The sequence below is a fragment of the Vanessa tameamea genome, chromosome 4 (assembly GCF_037043105.1).
Source record: "Vanessa tameamea isolate UH-Manoa-2023 chromosome 4, ilVanTame1 primary haplotype, whole genome shotgun sequence".
Classification (NCBI taxonomy): Eukaryota; Metazoa; Arthropoda; class Insecta; order Lepidoptera; family Nymphalidae; genus Vanessa; species Vanessa tameamea.
This window is the reverse complement of record NC_087312.1, coordinates 4,687,911-4,708,732: the sequence shown is the minus strand read 5'-3', so window position 1 is coordinate 4,708,732 and position 20,822 is coordinate 4,687,911. Positions and strand designations below refer to the sequence as shown.

The 20,822-nt window shown below is 30.0% G+C and overlaps 1 protein-coding gene across 1 annotated transcript; it reads right to left on the bottom strand.

Annotated features, from left to right (window-relative positions):
- Nucleotides 1-41: 41 nt before the first annotated feature.
- Nucleotides 42-19,466, bottom strand: LOC113394635 (abhydrolase domain-containing protein 2). The gene is made up of 7 exons (XM_026632026.2): nt 19,150-19,466; nt 17,691-17,863; nt 16,957-17,124; nt 12,612-12,795; nt 4,789-4,983; nt 4,266-4,420; nt 42-1,638 (listed from the first exon to the last, which is right to left on the bottom strand). Exons 1-7 carry the CDS (start codon nt 19,302-19,304, stop codon nt 1,373-1,375), a joined length of 1,296 nt encoding a protein of 431 aa, XP_026487811.1. The 5' UTR covers nt 19,305-19,466; the 3' UTR covers nt 42-1,372.
- Between the last annotated feature and the right edge of the window lie 1,356 nt (nt 19,467-20,822).

Below are 20,822 nucleotides of genomic sequence, written 5' to 3'. Positions count from 1 at the left end.
TATAATTTGAACACAATAATTGAACAATTATAACCTTTTATACATAGTAGAGAAAAAGCTAATTTTGGTGAAACACTTAGCTTAAATTTTGTGCTTATCTTTGAATTTGTACTATGTAACATAAACATGGTAACATAATAAATTAATAACAAAATTGGAGAATTATGCGGATATAATATATTTATATATATATAAAGTTCTATATGTTAAGCACCTCAAAAACTAATATAAAAACATTTTTTTTCCAATAAACTGTTTATAAAAATTGCAGTCATGCTAAGTTCACTTTTTAAAGGGTTTACAAATTTTTATACTTCCGACAATTTTCATCTAAATATTTCTCTAAAATATTGCACCAATTCTCAAAACTACAAATGATCAATTGTTGCCCTTTAATGATCAAATCAAATTATAAAAGGCTTTTGTCTTAATCACTAATTTTAATTGATATTTTTTAAAATAATTTACATAATTTCGAATGTGATAGAGGCACTTAATTCCATCATATTATAAATGTCGTTTGGTAATATCACAAATGGTATGACTTTATATCCAATAAAGGCGGTAACAAAATACGTCGAATAACTTTACAAAAATTTTTTTAATATCTATTTGAATGTACTAGGATTTTATATTGTTTGAAGATAATCATTTATATAACGAATAAGTAATATGCCAAATTGTTACGAACAATTCGCCTAACGTGTTTTCTGTCTTTAGATGAAGCTGGACATATATTTTAACAACTATAAATCTACATCCCAAATCTTATAACACTAAAAACATATTGTATGAACTTAGAAATCACAAACACATAAGTTAAATTTATATTTAGGGTTTTACCCGAATTGAACACGTCGTTATGTTATTAATATATAAATATATTAATAAATAATACATTAAAGTAAATGCAAATAATATAAATCGGCTTCACTAAAAATATAAAACCTCACGTGGTTCATCTTAAAACTCATAAGTACGCGTTACGTATAAGTAATACACAACACTGGAACGTAAATAACATCACCATTGTTCAATGGAAAATAGATTTTCATTCGAAATAATCAGAAAGCGCTATCACTATAAAACATCACATATGAAATTAATATTACACCAAAATATTAAAAACAATTACAATAAATACTGTAGCGATATAAATTAATATGGTTCTTTTTATCAATGCAATCAGTAATCAAACACGACTTTCTGTTTAAAACACAAACAAAAGTGAACTTCAAACATACACATGTGGAATAATATAGGAATATTTAAATCTCCTCAATAGGAACATAAACCTATCGACACGAACTCCCCTCGTCGTCACTAACCCGTCAACATCTATCTACAGACAATTTCTTACTAGAGATCGAGTCTACGCGTCCAGGGCGGGCTTGTCGAGCGGGTCGCGGTATATGATGGTGGCGGACTTGATGAGGTCGGGCTCGTCGCAGCGCGCGCCGGGCTCGCACAGCGCGTCGCGCGGCTCGCACTTGTGGTGCGCCATGAGCAGCCCGCCCACCAGCGCCGCCAGCGCGCGGTCCAGCCACGTCACGGGGTTGGCGTACACCAGCCCGCCCTCGTAGAAGCCGAGGTGGCCGCCGTGAGACAGCTCTAGGTACATCGCCTTGTCGTGGGAGCCTGCAATCATGAATATGAATCGTAAGTTATATACCGTGAACGTCAAAGACCACCCGGTAAGGAGAAGTTTCGGCTTATTTCACCACGCCGCCCCACCGTTCCATCACGATTGGTGGAAAAACTTATCAATATCCGTCCAGGTTCGAAAGAGCTATTTTGACGAGCAAACATGTTGTATAGAATATCTTCTGATGTTTGAGAATTTAGCCACGGTTTTCTTCCCCGACGATCACAAGATGTAATAAATAGTTACATCAACCGAGTGATGTTAGAATTTAAAATAATACGACGACAGCACGAAGACATGAAATATAATAACATTTTAACTATACTTTAAGTAGCCCGTACCATATCACGTTGCGCTTGTCATGGGATTAAATGAATATTGTAATATCTACTTAGTATAAAACAGTTCCTGACATTAGTACGCTTAGATCTTTTAAACTTCGCAACGGATTTTAATGCAGATGAACAGAATTATTTAAGAGGAAGATGATGTACAATATCTGTGTTATCAGAGATTGAAAATTGAAGATTCTCTAGTGGGAAAAATTAAGAAATTTTCTTTTATACGTCAAGTTATATCAGTTTAACTTATTTAATTGCCTGTGTGACGATTAAACCTCTTTTATATGAATGAGTTTATATGGGTATAGTTATTTTTCGCATTGATAACAATAAACGGATAAGCTCGCATAAATTATTTTGTTTTTATATAATGTTCAGTATATTTAAATAGTTAAGGTCATGCCGCCAAATTGATCCGTATCACCGACGTTTCAGACACGTGGGAAATGTGCGATTGCTTCTATTATATTGATTGCGGCGGACTGCGCCACTTCAATATATATAATTCAAGAAAGAAAAGTTGTTGGAGAAGTATCAAAGTATATTTACAACAATATTATGTATATTCACAGTAGCATTGATCACTTTGATAAAATCAGTGATAATCATTGTATGTGCACAAGAAGTAAGGATAAGCTTAGAACGCCAAGCATATATTAGGGCAAGGTATCCGCTTCTATAATAAAATTCCGCAGACATTTTTAACTTTACCGTTTCATAGATTCAAGTCATTTGTAAAAAATACATTGGTAATTGGTTAGGCATATTATTGGATACAAGATTATATTGATGATAAAAAAGCGTGGAGTTAATGCTTGCTGACTTCCAGGCGGGAGACATAACATACATATATAATTGTATTTAACTAACATGACTGTATTTTTAGATGTTGAAAAAGAGTAACTACTGAGTTTCTTGTCGGTTCTTCTCGGTAAAATTTACATTCCGAACCGTTGGTAGCTTTACTTTAAATAGTTTGTTAAATGACGGTTTAAAAGTGCTTGTAAAGCAATTTTTAGTGTCTGTATGTTTAATTTTTATGTATAAGCATATTCGCTAATTTTATTGACAAACCAAAACACATCCCCCCTCTTCTACTCTATTGACATAATACATCACATGAGCCAGAATTTCTTCTCATACATTTCGATTTCCTCGTCATTATCCTTGACCTTAAATGATCTATTTAATTGTTAATCGTCTGGATGGAATGCACCTTTGCTTAAGGTCGCCACGTTGACCATTTAGTGGCCCTTGCATATAGCAGTTGCGATTACTGAACATTGATACAGGTACATTACTTTAAAGGCTTTCTCTAAACAGTACACGTTTTTTTACAAAAATGGTATGTAATTTTAACCTTGCAATTTACCATTGAACGCTTTCAATCCGTGATGCTACTGGCTTTAGTATTGAGTCTGAGTCATCATCGGTTACTGTGATCGCGTAATAGTTTTCCGCGACTTGTATGAACAGGCTTCACAATCAATATGTTTTTTTACTCTATATACTTAATAGTTATCATGAATTATTTAAAGATATAATATATAATGTAAATACATACACCAATCAGAAAAAAAGAGACAACTCGTTAGAATATATGATATTTATTTAAAATAGTTAGCGGAAATGCAAATAAAGTAATGCTTTATGACTTATTCATTGCCTATAATATATGTAATAGTTTTACTTTTTTCTCTCTCTGTGTATACAAAGAGAACAGTTTAGAGAGAGTTGGGCATTTTTTTATTTAACTATTTATAATTACTTAAGTCAGTCTTTATAATAATAGTATAAATAATAGTGGTTTATTTCATATTATATAGATTTATTTATGGATGTCACTGTTGTTCGTATAAGGCGGTCACTGAAAACTTTGGAGGTTATTGTATGCCACCCCGAGCATCAACATATGCTAAGTGACCTTCCTTTTGTGTCGATACACTGCTGACATCTTATTCGTTATATATAATGTATTCTTTTTTTTAATATTTTTTTTTCTGGAGCAATGTAAAGTTATTTAAATTTAAACTTAAATGAAATTGCCCTGTAAGTGTACAATATTCAGTAATTGTATTAACATTACATTTACCTGAAATAGTGTTACTTGAAATTATTCGCTCTTTCGCACTTACTACCAGTACAATGTAATGTTTAATTTATATGTCAAGTGTAAACAGCGGCAAGGATGAATTCGGCCTCGAATTTATCTTTATCACTAATATTTTGAATATTATGAAAATTATATTAAAAAAAAAAAAAACCTTTTATATACTTACTGACAAATTCTCTGATGTGAGGCAGTAGCGGTTCGGGTACAATCGGATCATCCCGGGCGTTTATAAATATCATTGGTGTCTTTATATTTTGTAGGTAGAAGGCCGACGAACTCCATTTGTACAACTCCGTTACCGAATTGAAGCCATGCACTTTCCTATAATATTCGAGTGCACAAAATTTATTAAAAATCATAAGTTAATACAAACGTACCCGCTGTTTTCGAAATAATGCAAAAGAAACAGAATCATCTAAAATGGACGATGTCAAGGTCTCATTTATAACATTTATGTACATATTTAACTACAGTTACCGAAAAACACTAACGAGCGCAAAACTATTTATATAATTACACTAAATTAACATCGAAATGAATCCAAGTAGGTATAAATATAAATTTGAATATTTACACTGGTCTGTGAGCTAAAGTAATTTAGCGTACTGATAAATTATTTTATAGCGTATAAGAGGATCAACGTTAAGTTAGTTGATAACTAACGAATCGTTTTATAAAGGAATGCATACCTCGAATAAGCCTCATCCAAGTCAGGCAAAGTTCCAGCTGACACGATCGTGTTTTCGTCTAGCGTATATCGGCTCTTCATTTCTGGACTGAGAAGCATACGCTTATGTCTCGTGATGATGTTTCGATAGTTATCCGTCATTATGTAAAGGTAGAATCGACGGAAGTTTTGCCATTGAAGAAGATATACCATCGTACTGAAAGCAATTTTACTTTAAATATGATAATGTTCTATTATTTTATACCAAATGTTTAAAATATATCAACGAATACAATATAAAAATAAAATAACCGGTATGGCCCTCTGGTTAGAAGAACCATGTACCGTGCACTCGTCAGATAGATATAAAAAGCAACGCTTAGTATTATTGTGTTCCGGTGAAAGGTGAGTAAGTCAATGTACCTACAGGCACAAGGGACATAACATCTCAGCTCCCAAGGTTGGTGGCGCATTGGCGACGTAGGGAATGTTTAATATTTCTTACAGCAAGCTGGGGAGGTGGCAAATATCGTGAGGAAAATTGCATGTGTCGGATGGAAACATGTCACATGGTTATCTAGGATTGAAGCAGCGTGGTGAAATAACCTTCAAACCTTTTCCTCAAATGGTAGATGAAAAAATTGTCCTTAGTCCGGCAGTGGGATATTAACACAATTTTCTTATATAACGTTACAGAGTTATGTATAAAATGAAGACCTTTTAGTATTAAGAGCAACCCTGATATGATTAAGTTGACGCTGTGATAAACAATCAAACTATACTACACAATTTTCCATTTTATTATTATGTGTGAGACGTGTACTCGTAAAAATAATACAGTAATAAATTTATCTTTCATGTTGATGTATTTTGGCTCAAGACACATCTTTAGGCATATGATTTTACATACTTTTAGTTTTTGATAATTATCCCCGAACAATGACCTTTCGATCCAATTAGAGTTGGTTTTTTACTTTAAATATGTGAAACTTAATAGCATAAGCAAATGTGAAAGCATAACATTACTCGACTGGTAATAATTTCAAGGTGAACAAAATTAAAATGCTAATATTTTTCATATATCAAGCACATGTGTATCGTAGGATAACATTGTTTTTTTTAGAAATTTGAATTTGTAAGTAACATCGGGTCATCAATGCTTCATATTATATCAAAGAAATAAGGGCGCAATATTATAAGAAATTTAAGTTACATTGATTATCGTGGGAATACAACGCACCGGTGCCACCTCAGAATGACGCGGTCATCGTCTGACTCATGACCGTTTCAAATTGTACACTTCGGTAGATTCAATGTTCAAGAGATAAATATCTTATCTTTATATCAACTAGCGCGAAATATCTGAGTTTATTTATCTACAAATTCATGCCGATTGGCGTATTTCATAAACGTAACATAGTTTTCTACAGCTTTCTGCCAAATTTATTATTTTATAATGTTTTATTTTTTAACTTATTTTCAAATTTTGGTGATCTTTTTAGTATTATTAATTATTATTCATCAAGCGTTTCATTTATTTTTGCTATAATTGAATTTGTAATATATGATTAATTTAAATTTACTATATATAAAAAAGTTTTACAAAATCTTGTAATTAATTGAATTAATTCACTGCCATTTATTAATGGAAGACAGATAGAGAATTAGTCTTAAAGTATTATATATTTTTTTAATTATTTTGGAAGGTAAACACGTCCAAGTATAAATAGGATAACCTACTGGTAAGTGATCACTATAACCCGTGAGAATGGTACTGTATGAGATAATATCATTCCACGCAGGCATGAGCCTATTCCAAGTCTAAGAAGGATTTATCTTCACTCCTCTTGTGAGGAATAGGCTAAGATGGTTTGTAATAACCATGCTTGTAATTGAACTGACTACTGTACCACATAAAAACCGGAGTACAGCTATACAATTTAGCGATATATAGTATAATTCGCTGGTGCAAACCACCCGTGTATGCACAAAAAATAACAATAGTAAAATGCAAAGAAAAACACAAATATATTTCTCCTCTAAGCATCTTATGTTAATATGTTTTAAAACTCTAAAAAATACATATATTTTTACAACAATGAACATAACATGTATTGTATACATTGCAAATACGCCACCAACCTTGGGCAGTAAGATGTTGATGTTGTGTCTGTAGTTACTCTGGTTCACACACTTTTCCAACCTCACAAATGCACAACAATGGTTGAAATGTGGGCAGTGAAAAGATAACATGACATTATTCTATCCCCCAATCGTTTCGCCCAGAGGTAGAAAAACAATGGTATATAACACCGGATATAAATCTGTTTAAATCAAACCATTTCAGCGAACCTTTATTTACAAATATTTTAGTATTACGTGATTCGCCGCAAGATTAACTTCCTAGTAACAAAATGTCCAACTACTAGAAACGTCGATTTGGCATAGTTTTAAGTTTTATTAACCATTCAACCGCCACGATTGGATTAGAGTTGCATGTCTGCAGCGGCAGCAACGTTTAAAAAGATATAGTTTTGCATAATGTTTTAAAACATAAATATCGACGTAATGATGAAATAAACAAAATATGTATAATTTTAAGATCATTGTTAATGAAAAAAGTCTTAATATACGTCAATTTAATCAGTATATAATGCTATAGAGATGCACAAGGGTTTGTACATCCTTCCTTTCCTTGTGAATATGTATAATAGAGCGATATATAATATATCTATCTTATATATCATATATATAAGATACATAAAAACTGTATAACACTCAAATACAATAATAACAATTTTTGCGAAAAAACAAACAATAATATTGCATCCTGAGGGCGTAGTGCGATCTGTGAGGCTTTTACGGTTAGAGCATAGCAACTGTTGCTATCAAATATTTGTTGTGATTGATAAATGTTGCAGTCAATAAATCCGTATTATGGAGTATTATGCTACTGCATAGGTCCATAATACTGTTTTATATTTTTTTTATTTAATTTGATATAAAACCGCTAGCTTATATATGTTAGAAATACTTATTAATGTAGTTACATTTATATTATAATTATATATTTAATAAACACATATTTTGTTATTGTATACGATTTCATAAAAGTGTAATTAATCGATTTCAGAACGTCAATCGTATGGCTTTAAAAAATAATACAAGAAGTTTTCCCGCGCAAAATAATTATTAAAAAATAAAAAGAGAGTCGCGCATGAAATGAGAATAGGAGATTTTTGTGAATTGGATATTTAACTTCAGGACTATAATATTTATAAAATAAAACAAATAATAAATAAATATTCTACGTTCTGGTGTATTTATTATATAGTAGGGTAGTGTAAAAATATTTATATATGTTATTAAGGGGACTACATGAGCTAAATGCAAGTTTTATAATGCAAAAAAGTATATGATCCAATGCAGTAAACCAAATGAAAAAAAAAAATGATAATCTTCAGGATACATGCTAGTTATTTATTATTTTGAAAACATGATGTAATTAATTTGGTACGATAGAAAAAACTCACAAAGTTACCTCTAAAAAAATCTTTTAACAAATAATAACTCTACTTATATAAATTCAATAATGCTGGTTTTTTGTCAGATTATTCTACAAGCAATATACTACTTTACCTCTGCGTCACTTTTTTAGTAAAATCAATAGATTTTTTTAAAATCAGATATTCTTATTTTCGAACAAAATGCGTACGCATGCGTGGGTAAACGCCGTGTACAGACATTGCCGGCCGAGGCCTGATGCTATACAGACGTGTCGATCTTTTCGCTGCATCATTACGTTACGAGATACTTTTTTGGAATTTTAATTGTAAATTTATTGTTTCATGTTTTCTTACAATAAAAATTATTCTTTCTTGTAAATAAATATATTAAATTAAAATAGTGTAGTAGTAATTAGGCATTTATTTTTTATTATATTATTTGTTATAAATTTTAATTGTGTAAATATGGGTAAGAACATACATATGAACGATATTAAAAGGTAAGAGTATTTTATTAGTAAACATTTTTTTTTTTTTATAAATTATGAATATTGAAAACATCTATTAGAAAAAATGTGCAATCAGTTCGCATAGAATCAGATTTTTCAAGCTATTCATTAAATATTACGATAGAATATTTGGTCAAAGTTAGGAAAACATTAATCGAGTGTGACTACGTTCGATCCCTATGAACTTGAAGCAATATTATATTTTTCACTAAAAGTACTATGGGGCATATTCAGATACATATTTTTTAAATACATACTTTTATAATTAATAAAAATATAATTACTAACATATATTTATTTTTTACAGAATAAAGAAAGTCGAAAACAATAACATGGAAGCTATTTATATTGCGTAAGAGTTTAATTTTATCGATTTTGTTTATAATAGGAATTAAAGTTATGTATGAACTAATTTTAATAATAAAAAAAAGTAAAGTCGTAACAAAAAATAAATGTAATTGTTGTGAACCAGAGAACTAGAATATTTAGAAGTGTCATTTGTACGTAATTCAAAAATTTTATTTTTTTTGTAACGTCCGTCATATTGGATTGAATATGGCAGCAATTCATGAATCGTGGATTGTCATCGAGACTAAATATGTGTGCCAACTTTCAGCTCCATAGCTTCAGTGGAAGTGGGTGTAATATTGATTGCAAGATTCCAGGACATATGTACATACATTCATACATACAAGTGAAATAAAATAAAATATTTTAATAAAAAAATTAACACTAAATGAATTCTTTTTTGTTGTACCAAATATAAATATTTTAAGTTTAATTAAATCAGTTTTATTTTTTAATCATTTTCGAATAACAGTCAAAAGCAATACAAATAATTCTAATATCCTATCTATTTTTATGAGATTTATGATTAAACCTAGTATGATTAACCTAGTTAACCTATTCAACCAAATCGACTTGACGACATTTTTTTCTAGTAAATATTTAGATTTTTTTTTTAATTGAATATATATTTTTTCTTTGTGACCCGATATTAATAAAACAAACAAACACTACGCTATATGTTACCCCACGGTTACTAGACTACAGATTTCGAACACTTACGATTTTATTATATAAATAGATTATCAAACTTTTATAAAATGTTAAAAATTAGTATGTTTTAATATTTAGTATAAGAACTAATTGTGGTATAATAATATAAATAAAAGAAAAAAAAAGGTTAAAACTAACTGTCTATTTTATTGTATACAAAATATAAATAAAAATATTGTAAGTTTAATTGAATCAGTTTTTTTTTATAATCATTTGTTAAATAACATCGAAAGAAATAAAAATAATTCTGTTGTCCTATCTATTTTTTATGAGATTTATGATTGATCTTACTTCGCTCGGTTTGGCGCCATCTATTATAATATATGGACGTAACCTCGTTACCTCGCTTAACCAGTAGTTCACGGGCTTGCCGTTTTTGTCAATTTTGTAAGTGTGTGCGTGCGATTCTCAAGGGCACTAAGCTCTTGTAGTCCTCTTAAACTGAATTAAATAATAATGAGCAGTTACATTATACAATTAATGATAATATATACTTCCTCATCGTTTAAAATTGACAGGTTAAAGAACAACATTAGTCACCCAACTAATAATATGTATACAAGGAACTGAAACTGCCAACTGGTGAAGTACCGCGATAAGCCGGTTTTATATTATTGTTGGTTTATTTCTACACCGCTAATTTAATATAACTCAAAATTTTATTTGTTACTGATGAAATGATAAATGAGATGATTAATTTAAGATTTTAATGAATATAGCATTAAGAGGTTTCAAAATCTGATTTACTATTAATTTATTAACGTGGGTTTCTCACTTTATGTTTAATTTATATTTTATCAATGTCGCACTCAAACAAATATACTACATTTGGTATCGAATAAATATTCAATGAATAATTCATTTCATTTATATCATTGATTTGATATTCATTATGGATTTGCAAAAAAAAATGTGTTTTGAACGACGAAACTATCGGAAGTAGTTATGGGAACGTTGCTCGTAAAATTAAAACGAATATGAATAGAATAACCATTAGTTATAACAAGTTTATATAACATTTTTTTTAAACCCGTAATATTACGTTATTGGCGTTTAAAGGGTTAATAAATCTTGTATAACGAATATCTACTTAAACAAAAACATATGATTTGATTTCGATTGTGTGTTTCTTAGCGTTTTTTTCAAGGCACGCAATTATGGCAACTCCGATCCGATTAATATATAACTTCCGCTTTATAATAATGTACACCTACTATCAGTATAACTATATATTATTTAGTTTGTATAAACGCATAACGCTCGACACAATCTTGAAATAAATGCCTTATTTTGTATTGATTTCTCTGACCTCAGTTGTAGAGAAGGGATTAAGTAAAATCTTAATTTCAAGGGATCGTTCGCACTTCACCTTCCCACAAACGATTATACATGAATATAAAAATATAAATGCCTCAGATAGTTATTTTGGAATAGTCCAAGTAATAAATTCGCAAATGGTAATTAGCATGTGTGACGAATTCACACGAAGTGATTCGACAAACTATTCGTATGTAGTGTGAATGGATGAATACTTCAAGCAGATACATTTTGTAGTCACTTCAAACCGAAACCAAACTACTCAGCAGTGTTGTTTAATAGTCAAAGTGATAAGTGGAACCCAGAGGGGTCTGTGCAAACTCCACCTCTTCCACCAAGTGAAATAGTACTTTTTGGGATTTCGCATATCCAATGAAACCATGGAACTTAGATAAGCATTCTTCATTTTAAATATTTTTAATTCCAGTTGTTAAGAACTTACTTTAAGCTGATCGCCAAATATTATTGAAATAAAAATTATATACTGCATAGTATTTTCAATGTACGCTTAATGAAAAATAAGGTATAATTAGGTTGTTTATAAACAATAACTAGCAATTACTACTGCCTTCAATTTTAATAAATCGCGTAGTTAATATTGTTAAATACAAATATTTCATGTGTATGTATGAAATCATGCAAATGTAAATATAATGAGTTAAATTATTAACACTTTAAAGGAGATTAAAAACTCTAAGGTTTCTTGCATAGTAATATCGACTTACAAAAGGAGCGTACGTAGTTTCCAAAAAATATTTTCTTAAAACAAATAAATAAAGTGACTAAGTAAAACCTCTTTAATTTATTTTAATGCTATTAAGTAGTATCCAATAAAAGTCCAATATTTTTACTGAAATAGAGGCAATCAGCGCCAATCAATTTTTAAAAATAAATTATTACCTTTTCACAAAGTTTTCAAACCGTTTTTAGTCAATTACGTCAAAATAGGAATTAAATATATACATATATATTATTTAAAATAATTATTTAAATCGCTGCTTTGTGCTAGCCCGTCTGTCAACAAACTACAAAAAGTCATGCATTGAACGTTTGCCGAATATCGTGTATACATTGAATAGCTGTATATTAAATGTAATTTTCACAGTAGAGCCCACATTCCGAACTAGTGCTAATATTGGCTATTATAAGTGCACGTAAAAGTCAATTTGATTTTTCTTTTTTTTTGCCATTGATTGATTCATTTTCTATGTTATTACAAGATAAAACAAAATTACTATTATTATATAAGACATTTAAAGAATCTTATCTAATAACAAAATTCATTGTTTTGTTTTTCACGATAAAGTATTATGCATCCAGCTTCTGAGTAAATTACATAATGAGTTGATAAGTATATATTAGGAATTCAAAAATATTACACGAATCATACAATGTTTTAGCTACGATACGAACTTTAAATACAATATTCTCCAAATAAACATTCCATTACTCACTCGATGGCATTGTATCCCTGACATATCGATATACCGCCTATTATATTCTTGGCTCTCTTCCTCTCCTCGCCGAGATACTTCGTTATCAAATTACCGCCGAGACTGAATCCAACTAATATCAGTTTCGTATTAGGATATCTCTCCAATAAATTCTCTATCATATAGTTGAAGTCATCGGTGTGACCTGCAAAAAAATACTAAAGATAAACGTTTCGTGTGTACATACGTTGTTCGCAATCAAGAGCGTTAGCCTTGACGCTGAAAGATAACTTTCATCATGTCAAACTTGCGTGACAGGTTACCCAGCTGGCTCATTCCAAATTTGGAACTTAAACTTTTTTATATTACAATTAATCAAATTCATATCACAAAAATAAATAATACCATTTTCTAACTAAACGGAAAACCTTGATTGTTACTTGACTAACCATTGATCTTTGGACTTCACTAAACGGAAGAGGATCAATCATGAATTATAATGAGAATAATTATAATAATATTATAAAGAGGTTAATACTGTTTGTTTGTTAATTTCTCGTTTCACAAAAGAACTTTCCGATTCAAGTATATAGAACTTTCATATTATGTACTTTAATTTAAACTTAAAGATTGGACATAGGTTATATGTTAAGAATTTGCTTATTTTTTGAGCATTGTCAGTCTTGGCAGGATAGATACTTAAGAACTGTACATGAGAAACTTGTACGTCTCCACAATTTCTATAGAAATATGAAAATGCTTTTAGCTATCTGTAATAGATAATAAAGAGTAACTTTCTAATCCTTATTTTACTCGTACAGTTCAGGTAGCTAATTGTAATATAAAGTTTCGTTCACAAATTAACAATAAACCTATCTAACAATTTACATGAAATATAAATTACATTTTCAAAGTCTTTGAACTGTGTATTAGTACTCAGTCATATATAATTCGTTATCAAATTAGACTAATTAGGAGTACAAATATTTAATTTCATTGAACTTAACTTAAAAATATACAGTTAACATGCACTCCACGGAATTAGGATTTTTTGTTTGCTCAAAAATAATTAAAAATATTATTAATCTCTACATGGAACCAAAGCTCTACAAAAATAATTCAAAAATTAAAATATCTATTGTCTTACAAGAATATATAACAGTATAACAATAGGATGTTTTTAGTGAATACTTTTAAAACCCATTCCCAAGGATATTCATTAGAAGATCAGTGAAAATTAATTATTGAGCTTTATCACTAAAGTAGGAAGTTTCGTGTTCGTATTTCGTTGACCTCGTAAACCAAACCTGATCTGACGATATCGTGCGAACATGAAAAGGGCTTATGTTTTTTGTGTTGTCGACAAAATAGTCTGGGTCAAAACACAAATTCATATCACCAAGCACTTTATCCTTCCAGACAGCTATATTTCCGAGCCGGTGGCGTGGTTAGAACGCGTGTACCTAAACCAACAAGAAGCAACACTGAATTTCAATGTGCTTAATTTATGTTTACAATTCATCTCGTGGTCGGCCTTGAAGGAAACATACATCGTACGGAAACCTGTATGTGCCTAAATTCAATAAAATTTTGCCATATGTGTATCGACCGACCCGCTCTTCTTCTCAAAGGAAGAAGAGGCCTTAGCTGAGCGGTGGAAAATTTTCAGGATACTACTCGAGTTTTTCTGCTAGAATTATAGAAGACTAGACATCCTAAACTCTATTGTTGTTTGCTTGTGTGTTAGTCAATCGAATTAAATTATAACTCGTACCTACATATTAATTACAAGCATTGGTTAAATTGCATTGTTACTTATAACTTGTTACAAATAGCTCTTATGTTGTCGTTATTATAATATTATAAAGGCAGTCCAAACAATGTTAAATAATAATTATACAAATGAAAGTAACTTTGTTTGTTTGTTACGCTTTCGCGCCGCAACTACTCAACCGATCTTCTTGAAATTTTACATATTTATGTATGTTAAACAAGGGTAAAACTAAAAGGACATAGGATACCTAACACCTGACACCCTTCTCTCACAGGCGGGTAAAGTCACGGGCGGAAACTATACTATACTTTAATGTATAATATATTAATCTAGTCTGCCCTCGAACCTCGAAGACCTAGATTCAATAACAGTAACTTATACTTACATGATTGTTTCAACGACTATATATAAGCACTCATTTAAATAGCAAACGCAACAGCCAAGTTTAGGAGAAGTTTGGGGACTGTATGGATATAGATATCGCAAAATTTTAACTGACACAGTCAGTCATGTAAGTTCCTCACGCTACTTTCCCTGCACCGATAAATTGTGTAAATACAAATCAAAACCGAATTTAAAAAAATCTTATCAATAAGGCAACCTCAACTCGTACAATTATTTTTGTGTTGGGAAGATTCTTCCCGTTTGGTTCCATTTAAATTGGAAGTCGGTTATTTTCTTGTGTACAAATAATAATGACTAATGCCTGAATTTGAACTGGAGATCATTGATCTCCACGCTTTCCAGCCAGTGCACAGTTTCTTAAAATCATATATAAAATTACTCATGTTAACAATAGCAATACAAATGTCAGCGTCGATTAAAAACCTTCAAGCGCTTTCTGTATTTTAATATTTTATATGCAGAGAGTACCGTTACTTTTACTTATACACATAGTCTGTTTTTATTTCGTAATATCGATGTTCATATTATTTTTTATTTTATTTTTATCGAGTGACGTAATTTTCGATTGTCGTCGACCTTGACATTGTCCATAATATAAACCTCGAATACAACGTGCAGTCGAACGAGAGAGGAAAACTTGACTTGTTCCTATTTTTTAAACACTTAAACGTACTAAATAAACACTTAACATGAATAACTTTATATAAATATATAGACGGTAATCATTTGTAATTTCATTACGTGTATTGAATTAGCTTTCATAGCATTGTAATATTCGTTACACCAATTAACAAGATCCACTGTATTTTAGATCATATATGTTCCCGAATAACGTTCATAATATTTCGACAGTTTACTTTTTACTGTCTAGATTAAAAATAAACGAACGATTCTTTCAAATTTACGGGTACAAATACAATAATTTATTAAATTGGATCTTTGTTTACTGAAGATGATACCGTAGTTAGTAGAGAAATGTAATGTATATAATACCAGTTGACGCCGTTGGCTTTGCACGCGTTTTAGGATTGGTCTTCAGGTGTGAAGCATAAAAACGTAGCCTTGGCCTTCATACCAAATTTTATCAAATTCGACTCAGTGGCTTAGCCGTGAAAGTGCCACAGACAGATCGACAGAGTTACTAAGTTTCTACTTTTATTTTTTATTTGTTACTACTTTAGTAATAAACTGTAAATATATGCGCTGTTGCATTATTTGGATCACATGGTATTAACGAATACAACAAGAAAAGTATTGCTATAACAGAAAATTACATCAAAGCATCCTAATGATTATGATGATGGTATTACTTTAGTCTTATTATCCGTACCTACTTGGATGTATACTGTATTTACAATATACCTATTATTTCGACAAGTTTTGTATTAGCTATATAACAAATCTGAAAAGACTTTATTGTACTCCATTATACAGATTTGAAAATTGAATTATATATCGATGTATTTAATTCCGATTATGTAATACAACGATTTGACAGTCAACTACAGAAATAAGGAGGGTAAACTAATCGTATTAGATTTTATGTTTGTTTAACATACTTCATATAGCAGTGTTTTTATATTTATCTTTATAACTTTAGTTGAAAAAAATCAATGTAATTATTTATGGAAAGAAAATTGAAAATGTTTTAATTAAATTCTGGTATACAAGAACCATTAGTTAATAAAGTTTACAATAATTGAAACTATTTGTAAACTTTCTATTATAATTAAGCGTAGCGATTTGTTCTGTGAAAGTATTTTGCGCGCTAGAAATTAAATTCATTGTGTTTTAATTAAATAAGTAACAAACAATGATGTACTCCTGATGGATTTCTGTAAATGCTGCTTTTTTCGACGGAGAATAAGATCAAGGCGCAGGATCAGCTAGTTCGTTCTTTCTGAGATACGAGATTGAAAGACTGCAAATTTTAAAACTTCGGGTTTTTCTGAGAATTTCATCTTAGAAAGCACTATTTATTGGTCCGATCCTAGATATGATTATGGGATCTTGAGATTTGCAGTTTTATAAGTTAACGATTATATATATAAATCATTATTTTGTGAACGATACTTACTTCACTGCAGGTAAGTTTTTGTCTAATAAAATTGATAGTTCTATTGGTAGCAAAAAATTACAAGTTATTATATCATATTAATAAAAATTACTAAAATTTACGAAACATACCATACGAGAATATTCTAGCGCCGGTGACTGGCACGCTATTCAGCGCACCGATGTGGTTGAGAACAGCACATCTATAGCCGTGTCTCTGCGAATAGTGCACGTATGTGCGGATGTACACACTCTCCGACGTATTGCCGATGCCGGGACATATTGCCACGGTCACGTCATCTGTATAAGAAGAAACATCGATGAGTATTCAATTCTAAATACGAACAATTGGATGAATTGACCGATCAATTTGCAACATTGATTTAATGAATCATTTGTCTATTTAACAATGCAATGTTATTTCGTATAACTCGTACGAGTTTGTTACACTACAAGACATGTAGTATGTTTTTAAATAATATACTTACTATTAAAAGTGCATTCATACTTTCTAACTGTAAAAAGTATGAGGTAAAGGCATCTAATTAGGTCAAAATCATTAAGAGAAGCAGTCAAGTGATAACTAAATATTTTTATTTTAACTTAAGCTTTACTTTAAGCATTATATAAGGAATCTTGTTATTTCTTTAAATTGAAGTTAGTTGTAAACACATTGCTTTCAAATAGTATGTAGGCTAGATATTATATTTCAATGCTCAGATAGTGAGTATGAGTCCCGAATAAATATATCATTATCACTTATTTGCATATATACTGTAAAATATAATATAAAGCTATATATTATATCAAAATAAAATAAAAAAATTCTATAAACTTAATAAAAAATAAAAATAAATTAACTATACCTTCATGTTCTGCTCCTACGGGTTCATACAGATCATAGGTTAGAGTTGATTTGTCAGGCAAGACTAAGGAAATTCTTCCTCCAATAGGCCATGGGCATCGCACACGACCTATTAGGCTATGAAGAATGGTCTGTACATGCCCACTAAATCCCCATAATCGGGTTGGAATGTAACTGAAACAAAGAAAAAACAACAAACATTATTTTAAAATATTTTTTATAGTTACTTATACATATGTATATGCAATTTTTTGATAAACCATTTTTATTCTGTCATGCAAAATTCTAGTTTATATTCTAGCAATGGTTTTGCTGGTATATTTTTAAATTATTTTATAATCAGAATTCTAAGAGCATAGACTTCCAACCCATGACTTGCAGGACAATTAACAATATTTAACAAATATTAATGGTTGATAACAAATATGACTGTGGTTCAGCAGTAGTACAAAATGTAAAAAATAAAAACTAAAACTGAGTTAGTCCCTCATAAATATTATATGAGAGGTTTTAAAAGACTGAAATGGGTATTTTATTTAAATCACACATGTAAATTATTACAGGCATTTATAATTATTGTTGTAATTTTTTCAATTAATTGTTATGATATATTGTATTGGTAAGATTTATTAACAACTCCAAATCATCAGAAAATGCAATAAAAACATTAACTACTGTACTCTTGTACTAAGCAACTATAAATTAAACTATAACACAAGCAACTTCAAATTAAAACGGAAAAGCAAAACATATTTATCAAGAATTTATTTAATATATTGCTTAAAATAACTAAATAAAAAATTAAAATAACTCTATTTGTCATTAATATTCTTATTGCTTTTGTTTGTTTTACTTTAAACAATTTTAAAAAAAAACCTAATTTTATAAACTTTTACTATTTGTTAATTATTTGTTCTTATAAGGTTCACTCCATGTTTTAATGTAATAGTGGAAACTTGGTTGGCTTATATGAGACTTATTTTGTTATCAAATATTTGTGTATAATACTATGCTGTATGTTTCCCGAAAATAAAAGTAAATAAAATAGGAACATAGTCTTGCTAAATATATAGAGAACCTATGTATACATAACAAATAATTTACAATATAATTCAGTTGAATGAGCTTCATTTATAGGTATCATCTAGTGATAAAATGTAACTATAATATTATACAATCATTTTGATACATTTGTTTTATGGCATAAGCGTGAAATTATCATTTTTATATAACCTTGATAAATGTTTCTCCAGGTTTTGGTACATAAACATACAATATTAAACTAGACATATTATGTTTTGACAGCGATATAGCGATACAGCAAACATGTATGATTTTCTTTTAAAAATTGGACATACTAAGTATTAATTTTTAGTAAACATGACATCATCTAATGGACCGTGGATGCACGGTGATTCTTATTAATAAAAACATAACTCAATAAAGACGGATCTACTCACGGTTCATTCAGAAATGGTGCAATGAATAGAATATTTTCAATAAAATTTCTATCTCTGCCGTATATAACTGGCTTGTGAGGTTGACTATTCACATTGAGTATTCGAAAAAGCACACACAGAATAACTGCAATTACAGCAAGAAGAACTGTAGACATTTTACAAAGATACTTTTAACAACCACACTCCAAATATTTTAAAGAAATCTACATAATCGCGGCAAAATTACGACGACTTAGACGGGTTAAGTTAAATTTTCACGGCTATCTGCCACGAACCCACTACCACCAACCACGGATATAAAACTAAAACGAAAAATTAATATTTAAATTAATGTCAAGTTATATTGTCAATTGTCAAAGTCTTTCTAGAATTTTTAAGACAAAAGACTTAATATAGTTGCCATATGCAAATTAGTTTAGTTTTTTTATTTAATTTTTAATCTTTATTATATTTTAAAATATAAAAGAGTTATAAAAGGTTATGTTTACAACATTATTTTAGACTACGTAAATATTCAATTTTATAACTCGACGGACCAATTCCTCAACTGCTACTGTTATCATACCCTTTGCCTATACTAGCGCTAATTTGGAGGGGTTTTAAGCTTTTAATTTTTACTTAGACACTAGTAGCTAGACACTTTCATTTTTAACTGGTGTCCTCATATGAGATGGTTCTTGATACCTTCATATACTATATATCTACCTTCCATATTGTAAACTATGTAACTCATCTAGAAAGGAATTGCTGCCAATTTATGGGCACTTAAAGTTTGAAACAAAGTAAATTATCCTTATTAAGTAATTATTATTATTTTTTATTTTTTTATGCAAAATTGTCTGCTATATGCAAAAATCTGACCAATCATTGACATACTTATTGAGACCAAATAATTGGACAACCAATTTTTTCATCTTTTTTATAAGGTGGTTAAGTAATAAGGTAGAATAATATAAACAAATTTAGGAAAATGCAGAGCAGTTTATTTCGATTTTCAAATCATATATAAAGAATTATGGTCTTTGTCATTTCGTTCGACATCATATTCTTTTATGAAACAATCTGTTCAGATTTGTTTTATTGTCAAATAGGTGAAATAGGCAAAACAATAATTACTTGGGTAGTAACAACTAGGTTGGTTACTCTATATATTATTATATAAACTCAGAAATTGCACACAGAAATAGATATTGGATAATGGATCGTATATGGGCAGAATATTACAGGGATATTGTGCCCTTGTGTTCAATTACACTGGTCAACAAATTCGTATTTTTTTTATCACATGAAAACTTATATCAAAATTTGAATATACTGCGGCCACCAAACAATAATATATCAATGAAAAAATGTACACATCAGGTCGTCTTGTGACATCAAACTAAATTTTCTTAAAAAGTACAAAAATCAGCCACACTTACAGAATTATTTCCTAATATCGATATACATACTTATGATTTTCTTGAATATTTGGCTTGTGGTAGGTTCCATTTAAGTCTCCAACAATAGTCTGCTAGCATTTCTGGACTCCATTCCCCTCGACAGCGCTTCTCCATTAAGGCAATTTCGTGATGGAACTTCTCACCTTGACTCGTCATTTAGAGCACCCAAATTTTCCGGAAAGGAATCCAGATGATAGTCCAGCATATGTATTTTGAAGGACATATTACACC

Excerpts from the sequence above, each read along its gene's own strand:
- LOC113394635 (XM_026632026.2), bottom strand. The coding sequence starts at position 19,304 with ATGTCTACAGTTCTTCTTGCTGTAATTGCAGTTATTCTGTGTGTGCTT. Across the intron at positions 17,864-19,149 it reads GCACCATTTCTGAATGAACC|TTACATTCCAACCCGATTAT; the intron begins GTGAGTAGATCC and ends TCTTTGTTTCAG. Across the intron at positions 17,125-17,690 it reads CGTAGGAGCAGAACATGAAG|ATGACGTGACCGTGGCAATA; the intron begins GTATAGTTAATT and ends CTTCTTATACAG.